Source organism: Saccostrea cucullata, unplaced genomic scaffold, assembly GCF_032062105.1.
Source record: "Saccostrea cucullata isolate Sc308-1 unplaced genomic scaffold, CSIRO_AGI_Scuc_v1 ctg5447, whole genome shotgun sequence".
NCBI classification, from domain to species: Eukaryota; Metazoa; Mollusca; class Bivalvia; order Ostreida; family Ostreidae; genus Saccostrea; species Saccostrea cuccullata.
In genome coordinates this window covers 54,855-68,403 of record NW_026935994.1, presented here as the reverse complement: position 1 = coordinate 68,403, position 13,549 = coordinate 54,855, and the positions used below count along the sequence as shown (strand labels likewise).

General features: G+C 34.0%; 1 protein-coding gene across 1 annotated transcript; it reads left to right on the top strand.

Annotated features, from left to right (window-relative positions):
• Positions 1-3,208: 3,208 nt before the first annotated feature.
• On the top strand, positions 3,209-7,801 carry LOC134244481 (ankyrin repeat and KH domain-containing protein 1-like). Its single transcript, XM_062726748.1, has 7 exons — positions 3,209-3,449; positions 3,540-3,611; positions 3,708-3,791; positions 3,912-4,367; positions 4,464-4,544; positions 5,067-5,140; positions 7,637-7,801. Exons 1-7 carry the CDS (start codon positions 3,209-3,211, stop codon positions 7,799-7,801), a joined length of 1,173 nt encoding a protein of 390 aa, XP_062582732.1.
• The last annotated feature ends 5,748 nt before the right edge of the window (positions 7,802-13,549 follow it).

Here is a 13,549-nt window from a genome sequence, read left to right as displayed (position 1 = left end):
CTGATACAAGAAATCAAAAACAGAAAAACAGTCAGTCTATTCCCGAACATGACCGCTTATTTGTATTGAGTTGTTACAGTGAAGATTTAGAGACTGTAAAAATATTAATTAAGTATATCGATTTAAAACAAACAAACACAAATGAGAAATATTTATTTCGTGATACACCACTGACAGCAGCATGTGGTAGTGGACATATGAGTGTAGTGAAGGAGCTTATAGAAGCCGGAGCTGATATCAATTCTAAAGGTGGGTATAATATACCACTGACAGCAGCATGTGAGGGTGGACATATGAGTGTAGTGAAGGAGCTTATAGAAGCCGGAGCTGATATCAATCCTAAAGGTGGGTATAATATACCACTGACAGCAGCATGTGAGGGTGGACATATGAGTATACACTACTGAATTGAATATCCCCTTAGATTCCAAGAAATCCCCTGTTGTCCCCCTGTCAGTCCCAGACATTTTCCTGTCTTTCCCTAACTTTCTCCTATGATCCCCTGTCGTTGTCCCTGCTCTTCCTGTCCAGTCCCTGTCGTCCCCTGTCGATGTCCCTGCCTACCCTGTCTACTCCCTGTCTTCCCCTGACATTTATTTTGGCCAGGAAAAGGAGTTTAAAAATATTTTTGTTGCATTTAAGAGTGAAAAATGATATAGTCTTGTAAACTTTAAGTATATATTTTTTTAAATATAGACTAAGTAAAAAAGTTTACACATTTTTAAATGCATTAACTTAATCCCCTGTTATTTAGTTTCTATTACTTGTATCAATGTGATTTTTTTTGGTTCGGTAGCATTTCGGGTGAAGAACGGCATAGAATTGCATCGATTCTAAAGAAGAAATGAATTACAAATTTATTTCATCTTGTGATGGTAGACGGCATACACATTGTACTTTATGAACCTTTTATATATATACTTATAAACTCTTTTTTATTTGATCTAATTTGAAACATTTTTGAGCGTAATAACTGTCATTGTAAAAGAAAAAGATTTAAACAATTCGGAATACATTATCAAATCCATGCATGGGATATTTTGTTTTCCCAAAGAATTAAATGAATAAAAAAATAATTGAAAGGAATGATATATAAATGCATTAATAAAATAATTTTTTAGTAAAAAAATAAAAATTATTAGATTGAAGTAAAAATCTATTATATTCATTTATTTTCTTATGTGAATAAATCTACAAATCGGCTGAATTAAGAATGAATGAATCTATAAATTAATAAATTGATAAATAAATAAATTAATAAATTAATCAATAAATGAAAGAATGAATGAATAAAAAAATAAAGAAATAAATAATGAGAATTATATAAAGTTATTCATTTATTTCTGTATTTTTTAATTTATCACTCATTTATTTCCCCAAAATGAGTTTTATTAGTTTTAATTTAATTATTTGCTGAAATATGCTACAAAGTATTTTATTGGCATATTTAAACGACTTTTTATTACTTTGAGTCCATGATGGGTATCAAAATGATCGTCTCATAATGCATAATATTAATCTGTCAATTAGACTTTTGATACATTGTTTTGATTTAAAAATCGGTTTTCAAAACCGTAACACGGTTCTAAAACAACATCAAAGCCATTGATGTTTACCAGTAATTAACTCGGGGTACACAGTCACGACACCTATTATCTTTTTCACTGACCGCTATACCTTGTTTATATTGTGGCAGGACGACCGTGTGTACTTTTGCAGCTGTTTGAAATAACATTTTCCCTTTGTATGAGAACTTAATTTTTTTTCACTCAAAACAAAACAAAAGTATCAAAGAAGATATTGATGGGTAAAGATTGAGCATAATGAGACGATTATTTTGATATCCATCATGGAAGTAAAATATTTAAAAGCAGATCTAGTATATGCTTCAAAAACACTTTGACACATTTTTTAACGTAAATAGTTTAACATAAAATAAGCCAAAAAAATCCCATTTTGTGGTATTTTATTATTTAATTTGTTTGTACCGTCAATTTTAAAAATAAAAAAGATTGTTTTTATAATAAATAAATGCATGCAGTTAATAAGGTCATTTTTATTTTTTTTATTTTTTTTTTGTTTACCAACTATTTAAAATCATTCATTGTATTGATTTTAAAAACTGAATTATTCCAAAATGCACCAATACCCCCTGCTGTCTCTTACTTTTTTTTTTCCTTTTTTTTGACAAATGGTACAAAGTCAAACCAGTATTTAACGAATAAAACAGATTGCAGCTAAATAAACTCATAGTAAATAAATAAAATAAAATAAATGAATAATAATAAAAAAAACATTATTAATAAAATATTAATCTATATATGTTTCAAATTAAAAATACAACAGATTAAGGAATCATTTATATCTGCAAGAAATTGTATTTCTTTAGTTTTATTTCATATAAACACTTGCATTCGTAGATGTGCTACAACGTATTTTATTAGCGTATTGAAACGCTTTTTTATTATTTTAAGTACATGATGGATATCAAAATAATCGTCTCATTTTATTTCTCATTCCTTTCAATTAATTTTTTATTCATTTAATTCTTTGGGAAAACAAAATATCCCATTTATGGATTTGATAATTGTTTAAATCTAGTTCTTTTACATAGACAGTTATTACGCTCAAAGATGTTTCAAAGTAGATCAAATAAAAAATGAAAAAGTTTATAAATATATATAAAAGGTTCATAAAGTACAATGTATATGCCGTCTACCATCACAAGATGAAATAAATTTTTAATTCATTTCTTCTTTAGAATCGATGCAATTCTCTGCCGTTCTCCACCCGAAATGCTACCGAACCAAAAAAATCACATTGATACAAGTAATAGAAATTAAATTACAGGGGATTAGGTTCAGGCATTTAAAAAATGTGTTAACTTTTTACTGAGTCTATATTTTTTAAAAATATACTTAAAGTTTTCAAGACTATATCATTTTTCACTCTTAAATGCAACAAAAATATTTTTTAAACTCCTTTTCTTGGCCAAAATAAATGTCAGGGGGCGACAGGGAGTAGACAGGGAAGGCAGGGCCAACGACAGGGGACGACAGGGACTGGACAGGGAGATCAGAGAATGTCAGGGGACGACAGGGAGTAGACAGGGAGGGCAGGGACAACGACAGGGGACGACAGGGACTGGATAGGGAGAGCAGGGACAACGACAGGGGATCATAGGAGAAAATCAGGGAGAGACAGGAAAATGTCAGGGACTGACAGGGTAAAAACAGGGGATTTTTTGGAATCTAAGGGGATATTCAATTCAGTAGTGATAGTGAAGATGCTTATAGAAGCCGGAGCTGATATCAATCCTAAAGGTGGATATAATACACCACTGACAGCAGCATGTTATGGTGGACAAATGAGTTTAGTGAAGGAGCTTATAGAAGCCAGAGCTGATATCAATCAACAAAGTGAGTATTATACACCACTGACAGCAGCATGTAAGGGTGGACATATGAGTGTAGTGAAGGAGCTTATAGAAGCCGGAGCTGATATCAATCCTAAAGGTAAGTATTATACACCACTGACAGCAGCATGTCAAGGTGGACATATGAGTTTAGTGAAGGAGCTTATAGAAGCTGGAGCTGATATCAATCAACAAGGTTTGTTGCATACACCACTGACAGCAGCATGTAGAGGTGGACATATGAGTGTAGTGAAGGAGCTTATAGAAGCCGGAGCTGATATCAATCATCAAGGTTGGAATTATACACCACCGACAGCAGCAATTAAGGGTGTAGTGAAGGAGCTTATAAAAGCAGGAGCTGATATCAATCAACAAGGTGAGTTTCATACACCATTGACAGCAGCATGTATGAGTGGACATATGAGTGTAGTGAAGGAGCTTATAGAAGCCGGAGCTGATATCAATCCTAAAGGTAAGTATAATACACCATTGACAGCAGCAAGTCAAGTTGGACATATGAGTATAGTGAAGGAGCTTATAGAAGCCGGAGCTGATATCAATCCTAAAGGTAAGTATAATACACCACTGACAGCAGCATGTAAGGGTGGGCATATGATTGTAGTGAAGGAGCTTATAGAAGCCAGAGATGATATCAATCCTAAAGGTAAGTATAATACACCACTGACAGCAGCATGTCATGGTGGACATATGAGTTTAGTGAAGGAGCTAATAGAAGCTGGAGCCGATATCAATCCTAAAGGTAAGTATAATACACCACTGACAGCAGCATGTAAGGTTGGACATATGAGTTTAGTGAAGGAGCTTATAGAAGCCGGAGCTGATATCAATCCTAAAGGTAAGTATAATACACCACTGACAGCAGCATGTAAGGTTGGACATATGAGTTTAGTGAAGGAGCTTATAGAAGCCGGAGCTGATATCAATCCTAAAGGTAAGTATAATACACCACTGACAGCAGCATGTCATGGTGGACATATGAGTGTAGTGAAGGAGCTTATAGAAGCCGGAGCTGATATCAATCCTAAAGGTAAGTATAAAACACCACTGACAGCAGCACGTGAGAGGGGACATGTGAGTGTAGTGAAGATGTTACTAGAAGCGGGAGCAGGTAACATTCTACAAGATAAGGCAGAAACGCCATTGACAGCAGCATATTAATGTGGATATACGAGTGTAGCGAAAGAGCTACTAGAAGCCAGAGCAGATATCTATCAGAAAAGAGTATAATACATCACTTGATAGCAGCATGTGGACATATCAGTGAAGTGAAGGAGCTTATAGGAGCTGATATCGATCATAAGAGTGACATTAATACTCCACAGACAGTAGCGTATAATGGATGATATATTTGTGTAGGGGGAATGGAGTGAAGGAGATTCTAGGGATAGGAACTGGTATCAATGAACTTAATAGGTGTCATTTACCGCTGACAGCATCATATCGGGTGGATTTATGAGTAGCTGCTATAGGAGCAGACTGATATCAAACAGTAAGGTTTGTCAGATACTTACTCCACTGGTAACAGCGGATGAGGGTGAGATGTTATGAAGATTTACTAGAGGTATGATTTTATAAGGTTAAACAAGACGAATGTTCAGTAAGTTAAGAATAAGTGACACTTATTTATCAGTGTTACGTGTACTGAAGAATGTGCGATTCAGTAAAAGAGAGAATGGTGACTCTGGACAAGATTATATTATGATGGTGGGTTTAGTTTTTATGTCTATGTTAGACTTAAAGGGTGTGTCGGTTCTAAAGAGGGCACGGTGACTATTGAATAACTTTAGAAAAATCAAAGATATGTTTGAATACCTTAAATGTACTGAGAGGAAGATAGTGTTGAGTAAATCAAATAAACATGAGAGTTGATATTCTTTGGTAAAAAAGTAATTCCGTAAAGTCATAAATATATTATGAAAATAAGAGCATATAACCCATAACACAGTGTTTTACCTACCCTTCTCTTTTCGGGTGTCTTGAAATTTTGATTTGTCAATATTTACAAGCATTAATATTTGCATTGCTTCAGTAAGAGATTGTTTGTATCAGTCTTCCGTCAGTATATGTTGGCTCTCGTGATTTTTCACTGTTGTAAAAGATTGTTCATTAACTTGTTAATATGATGTATAATATTGCATTTGTTTTAAAAAAAATAAATCTTTGAATAAAAAAAGTAAATTTTTAGAATAAGTCTGTTTTGAAAGTGATGGAAGATTTGTTATATTTTTTTTTTAAAATCACATAATAAAAAGTACTAGTAATTACTAAGATATTTATTTCATTTATTTTACTTTAACGTATATACACCATTTTTTAGCATTATTTTTTAGTCTAATGCAAAATTTTCTCATTGAAACCTGGCCGAGTCATTGTAAAATCAGACATATATTTAGATCATCTAGTGTGCTTCAACTTTTGTTGAAATATTTTGAAAATGTTATATATAACTGTATATAGATACCTCATGGTATGTAATATGTTGAATTCATTTTTTACAGTTTTCAATGGATATTGTGTACATGTATATCAAATACTAGTAAGTGGACAATTGTAATATTGATTAATGTCTAGTTTCAAGTAATATTCAATTTATTTGTCCCTTCAATTAATTCTCTTCTCATCTTAAGTTAATAATAAACCTACTGTAATGTTCAGCTTCTTTATTTTTTTTTTGTTATAGTCGAATAGCTTATGCAATAGTAAGGTGCCCGTCGTCCGTCTGTCTAGTTAGTTGTCTGTCCGTCTGTGAACAATATAATAGAAATATTTTCAAAATGCTACTCCTCCCAAAGTTTTAGTCTGATTTTAAAATAATTATCAGACAATTAGACTAGACTAAATTACAAAAATCTATTTATTGTTTTTTTTTTATTTCGCTGGACCATGTTACCATGGTTACTAAAACAATGATATTTCTTTGATGCTACTCGTCCTACAGATTTCATTTGATTGCAATAAATCTTTGCCAAGAAAAAAACTAAACCAATGATAATTTTTTAAAGTTTGATTTCTTGCTATTGCAAAGATTAAAGTTCAAATGCTACTTCTCTCCCTTCGTTATGAGAATAAACCAGTAGAGCAACAATCTCCTCAGAGTCTTCTGTTCTTTTTTTTCGGCTGAAGACTACAACTTACAAATAAGCATCGAATATCGCTCCAAAAAATGTTAATTACAAAATAGCAGTCCTCCATATCGAAAATATGAAATATAATTTTCCAACTGTTCATGTTCGTCTTTGTCCTACAACTATAATCTTTCTGAACACGTTATCTCTGCTGATGTAAAACATTTATTAATGAGAACATTAAATAACTTATTTTAAAAGGGCCAAAATAAGGGGATCCTGATCTTTCAAATGGAGTCATATCTTTATTTAATGTTCTCAACTTCTCATTATTAAATGTTTTACATCAGCAGAGATAGTATAAGGGGATCCTGATCTTTCAAATGGAGTCATATCTTTATTCAAATTTATGTTCGGGAAAAAAATCCGGTGAAAAAATCAGTGTTTGATAAAAAAAACAGTCAGTATTTGAATTATTGATAGATTGTTATTATTGACAAGGTCATTGTATCGACCATAGAACTTATGAAATGATTTTAAACGAGACTGCTGATATTCTTGCTTCATTAATTTTTTTGTCAATATCTTACCTCGTTTTATAAATTGTTCATACGTAGAACATGCTCTTCCGTATCGAACCAACTGATCGAGATATATAAACTCCGCACACAATATTGCTGCATAAATAAGGGAGATGACGATAGAAAAGTTAAAGTCATCATGTTTATCATAGAGTTTGGGTGTTAGATTACCATTAACATCTTTTTTCTAGTAAAATTTCCAAATATAAAACAGATGAGTAAATATTCCTTAATATCTTTTATTTCAAGCTCACCGTGATATATCGTGTCGACATGAGAATTGACAATACGTAATCAATGTATCTTAATGTCGAGTTGCTGGTCTCAGCAAGTGTTTTGAACAAATTCTGCTCTGCTTCGAACACCAACGAATGAAAATGAGATTGAGCTCCACTCATTCTATGACGTAAGCGGTCCAACATCTCACTCAGCGGTCAAACATCGATTTTTTTTGCCTGCTCACCAAAACATTAGAAATGTTGGACTTTTTTCGAAAAGATTTGTATAAGAACAAATTTTTAAAGGTATAACAATGTCAAATGTCCTATGCCCAGGATCGTTACAGATTTTCTCAACAGAATATCAACACATTACCATGGCCCGCACTCAGTCCGGACCTTTTCCCCATCGAGCATTTCTGGAACATGCCTGGACCTGCCAATGTCCAAGAACACACTGCAGCATTGCAACAGGAATGGAACAACCTTCCCCCAAAGTGACCTCGTAAGTCTCGTTAGGAGTATGCCTTGCCAAATCCTGACTTGTTTGGCCAACAAAAGGGTTTTTACCAGCTACTGACTCTGTTTCACAATGGTGGTAAATGGTGGTAAATTTGCTCTCTGTGGCCCAGTGTTAGTGTCGACCCTTATTCTGGAATATCTGTCCTTTTCTCACCGTACATATGGTTTCGAATAAATTGACAAATGTTTCCTTAATGTTTTTTCTGTCATTTGTTTCCTTCCTGACTTCATGATCTGCATTTCACTATCCTTGTAAATCCAATACCCTTGTTGTTTTTAAATAGTATATTTAAAAAATGCATGACTATCTATGTAATTTTTGGAGACAAGGTCTTCTAACATGATGTCGGAATTTGCATAAATACCATTTGTGTCCTTTCATTATGAGACCTATTTCTTTTTTATCATATAAAGCAGAATTCAAAACGCATATACGAAGGGTGATCAAAAAGTTTGCGAACTAATTGTATTGCTTCCATAAAAGAAACAATATTTGGTTTCAATGTTGATTATAATTTAAATTAATTCTCCCCGATCTTAATGCACAACAACCACCCTTTCTGCGCATGCGTGAATCACGTGATATTGGCGGTCACGTGACCGCCTCCGTAGCGTTCTGTCACAAAATTAAAAAAAAAGTTTATGAGTTTTATATTTCTTTCCATATGAGTTAATTTTTATAATAAGAACAGTTCATTTTTCAGAAATGGTCATATCTTGGCAACAAAATGGGTGGATAAGAATATCCATTCCAAAAATAAGCATGGCGACCATTTAAACACACATCTTTTGTCTCGGGAGAGACCTTTATTCAAGGTGTATAGAGAATGTGTGCCTCCTTTTTATCATAACAAGTATGTTTTAAATCTGAAATAAACGATATCTAAAGTATTTAATAATTATATTATTGCACAAATATTCAACTATTTTTAAAAGTGTTTATTGGAGGTCTTTGATAGCAAATTGTTGTCTATATCGTTTGTAACACCAACACGAGGTTGACCAAAATCATGGTTAAGTTTTTTATTGGCTGAAATGAACACATTTCCACAATTTAAACAAATACGAGGGGTGATCAAAAAGTTCGCAAACTAATTGAATAATTTTTAAAATATTTTTCAGAGTGAGATTTTTAGTTTATTCTTTTTCAATAGTGGGTCCCTCTAGCTTTTATGCACTTTTCCCATCGGTCTGCCCATGCGCAAACACGTGATCCAAGCCATCACATGACATGACCCTTAGCACCTTGTTCACAGTAGTACCAAGATCTTCCCGGGACTCATATTTTTTCTCCCCGTAGTTTATCTTTCAAAACTGAAAATTGCCAGAAGTCACAAATTGTCAAATCAGGGCTGTAGGGGGGATGAATTAGGTTTTCTATACCCAGTGTTTGAACTGTTTCCATGGTGTCCATTACACCCCGACTTTTATGGCTAGGTGCGATATCATGGTGCAGAATGAATCCAGATCTTATCAGATCTGGGCGCTTTCTCTTTACTGCCCTCATCAAATCTGATTTGATAACCCGTGCATAGTAGTCCCCAGTAACTGAAGTTTTAGGTGGGTACCATGTGATATAGAATTATACCGTTGATGTCACAGAAAACTATGAGCCAAATCTTCCCTGCTGACTTGGTTACACGTGCTTTTATTGGTGGTGGCGAGGAAGGATTCTTCCAAATTGAACTTTGTTTACTTTCTGGCTCATAGAAATGTACCCAAGTTTCATCATATTTGATGATTCTATTCATGAAATAATTTTGTTCTTTTTCATATCTACTAACGTAGGACCGGCACACATTCACTCTCAACCTCATTTGCGTCACGTAGCCTAGTGGTAGAGCGTTCGCTTCGTGATCGGGAGGCCCGGGTTCGATTCTCGATCGCTGCGCCGCGTCATACCTAAGACGTAAACAAAGGTAGTGACTGTTCCTTCGCCAAGCGCTCGGCACTAGAAGTGAAAGTCACGGGTCTTTCGGATATGACCTTAAAAACGTAGGTCCCGCGTCACGGTAGGCGTTGGCACGATAAAGAACCCTCACTGCTAAATGGCCCTGAGTGCCGAGTACAGGTCTAAATTTGAAGGACGTCACCGGCATCGGTGACGTCTCCATATGAGTGAAAAATTCTCAAGAGGGACGTTAAACAATATACAATCAATCAATCAATCATTTGCTCTGGCAGAAGGAGGCGAGGGACCCATCTCGCACAAACTCGCCGCATGTTAAGCTTACTCGTTAAAATCTCTTGAACTGTTCCATAAGACATGCTAAGATCAAAAACTATTTCCCTAATTGTCCAGGAAAATAACAAAGTTTTAACAGCTAAATGTCTAAACAGCTATAGCAGTTAAAGAGAAAAAAAATTATTGTTTACGGTAATGTTCACCGGTTATATGTAAGTGGTTTTTTTATGAAATGTCTTGCATTTTTTACGGAAGCAAAAGTGAAAGTAGTGAAGCTACCTGTGGAAAAAATATTTCTTGATTTATATTGTAATTACTAGTGTTTTGTCCAAAATTAAAGATCAGTTTATTAATTCAAACTTACATTATAGCAGAAGAAACACGAAGAAGAAGGATATGGAGATTACGAACAGTATTCAATATCAAAGTCCATAAAACAATGTAAAATAGGAGAAGGGTGGGTCAGGTGCCATGGAGGAGTGAACATCCCCTGCTGACCGGACACCCGCCTTGTGCTCATTGTCATGATTGTGAAATAACGGAAAAATCCGTCGTTAATTCGGTGTATAAATAATGAACTAAAAACTGGTATGAAAAACGTCAGTCAGCATTTGACTCAATGATTAATTGTATTTGCTGACAAGGTCATTGTATCGACCATAGAACTTACGAAATGAAGATTTTAAATGAGACTGCTGATATTCTTGTTCCATGAACTTGTTTGTTAATAATTTATCTCGTTTTAGAAATTGTTCATGCGTAGAGCATGCTCTTGCGTATCGAGGCAACTGAGATATATACACTCCGTATGCAGGTGATGAAGATATATTGCTGCATAAGTAAGGGTTGTTGACGATAGAAAAGTTATAATATTCGTTTCTAGAAGAGATCATCAAAATGTAAACAAGATAGTGCCCTCTAACGGTAACAAACGCCAATGTGACTCTTTCCGAGACTCTCTGGCTGTTCAAAGATTTGCGGAGACGGTCGAGTGTCTGGTTGAACGAGACTACACCTTAGTGTGTATCTACTATTGTTTATGGGATATGGACTAGAAATACAAAACTTAGATCAAAAATTACACTTCCGGTATTTCACCAGAAAATCGGGGTGATTTCATAGGATTAATTGTAGCTTGAAAACGAGGTAGTTGAGCCATTATATCTTGCTGTGTAATGGTATGTACAAATGTTCTTCTTCAATTTGAGATGTAGCTTAGGTCATAAGCACGGGCCAGCAGTTGCAGATCCGGCGAAATAGTGAATATAGGCTTGATATACCTTAGAAATATTGAGATTATCGCTGTGCTATCATTAATGCTCACTTGTGTAAGTTTTACATGTTTTATTCCTAAAAGATTTTTATTCTTCAAGGGTCTAGATCATACCATTATAACATGTAGAGAGAATTTCAAATTTTCCAATGCACATTATAAAAGCAGCTCAAAGTTCAGGAAACCGTCAGAAAAACGTTCTGATTGCCAAAAACTACCCTCTGCCACCTAATCACATCGGGATCGAAATGATTTACTCAAATCGAAAGTGAAACCAGTAAAAAGCAACAGCTTTAAAAACTGTTATAAACCATTATGCTGCAGATTTACATAAGTTGAACAATTTTATGGTTCTTCACAAAGGACATTCAATTAACGCGTCGAACACTACGTGAAATAATACATTGTTATGCTTCGCTGCATAGAACATATTAATTTTCATGATTATACACCAACAAGTAAAATTACTACAAACCAGTTTGTAAAAATTGTTTTAAACTGTAAAATACCAAGCTTTCATAAATAAAATACTTCGATAGCTATTGTGTTTGAGTTGAATTTACTGCTTATAGCGATATTAAGTAGGGATTCCTTGATTTTAGTTATACCAATTTTACTGAAATAAAATAAAAAGAAATGATTTAACGCAGAACCACCTCCAGAATTCCAGATAACGAAACCGCATTTGAAGTTCTTCGTATGTTACAACGCACTTTGAAAAATTACGCACTTTGAAAAAATTTTTCAAAGTGCGTTAAATTTTGGGACCAAGTCAACTCACTTTGAAAAAATAAAATTTCTTTTCAAAGTGCGTTAATATGGACCATATTAACGCACTTTGAAAAACTGTGTACAGATTTGTCAATATTCCTGCAAATCTTAGGCATGATAAATAATTGAACCTGTTTGATAATTCTTCTGTGAAGAGGTCACTTCAGGATGTGAAAGTGAGCGATTTTGATTTTTCCATACTTTGAAAATTCTTTCTCGCTTAAATGCTTTACTGTACTTAATTTTTTTCAAGTTTGCGTGCATTTTATGTAAACTTAAATTTATTGAAAGTTTTCAACGTCATACCAGTTATGTAAACACATATATTTGGGTGTAGCATAGGCATCAGTACCGGAAAGGGGGGTTACATGTAGGCACATAAATATTTTGCAAAGATATACATACTATATACATGTATGCATTAAAAATTGGGGCTTACCTGTGGGGTCAACTTTCAATTTGCTACCGACGGCTATGTACAATGTTTAAGAAAAAAAAGAGTTGGGATGGGAGACCTTTTACTCGTCTTCTCCTTGTTCTCAATGAGGTTAAATGAGTTCATATAAATTTAAAAAAGTTTTTCAAAAGATTTAATGATTACAATTTGATTTCCTCTATTACTTAAATCTAAGTCTAGAATTTTTATTTTCATACATATATTTTTTTCAAAGTGCGTTAAAGGTACTTGGACACAGATTTGAAGTCAATATTTTTCAATAATTTTCTAAAATATTACAACTTATATATTTTAATAGCATATCACATAAAAATTAATAAAAAACCTTATTTCATATAGCCTATTATTGGACTTTTACGAGAAGCACTGACTTTTACAGTTGCCTTTACTTGGACATTTGAATCTGTATCATCTACGGAGGTACAGAATTGATAATAGACAGGAACACCTTTCTAGTGGTTATAATAATGGTGTTAGAGGCACTTATATGTTAAGGCCTAGATTTGAGGGTAGGGCAGTTTTCGTTTTCTTCAAGGACGACTTATTTGTGCTTTGAAATAGCCCTTTATTTTTTTTATCAAATATTGGGCTAAATATTTATATCGCAAGAGAGCTTCCGTACACTGTCCTAGTGTAAATTAATTCGTCAACTGTTAAAGTCAACGCTTCTCGCTCAAGTCCTGTAGGTCGTATTTTGGCTGATTTGTGTCCTATCAATAGTTAGGCCTTTGTTTTTGTACTAAAGTTGTCTACGAATGTTTCATCTACCAGTACTTCATTAGTTGATATGCTAACGGAGTATGACCGGTCAACAGGGAATGCTTAATCCTCCTTGGCACCTGATCCCACAGTTGAATTTTCCAGTGGTCCGTGTTTATCCTCTTTACAGTTTTGTTTATAATCATTTTTGAGATCGATCACTGTTCGTTATCTTCACCTTATACATTCTTATTAATTAACTTTTGAACTTTCTTATCTTCAGGTATTGCAACAGAGATTGCTGTACTGGACACTTCGTATTGAGATGTTGTCAAATATACA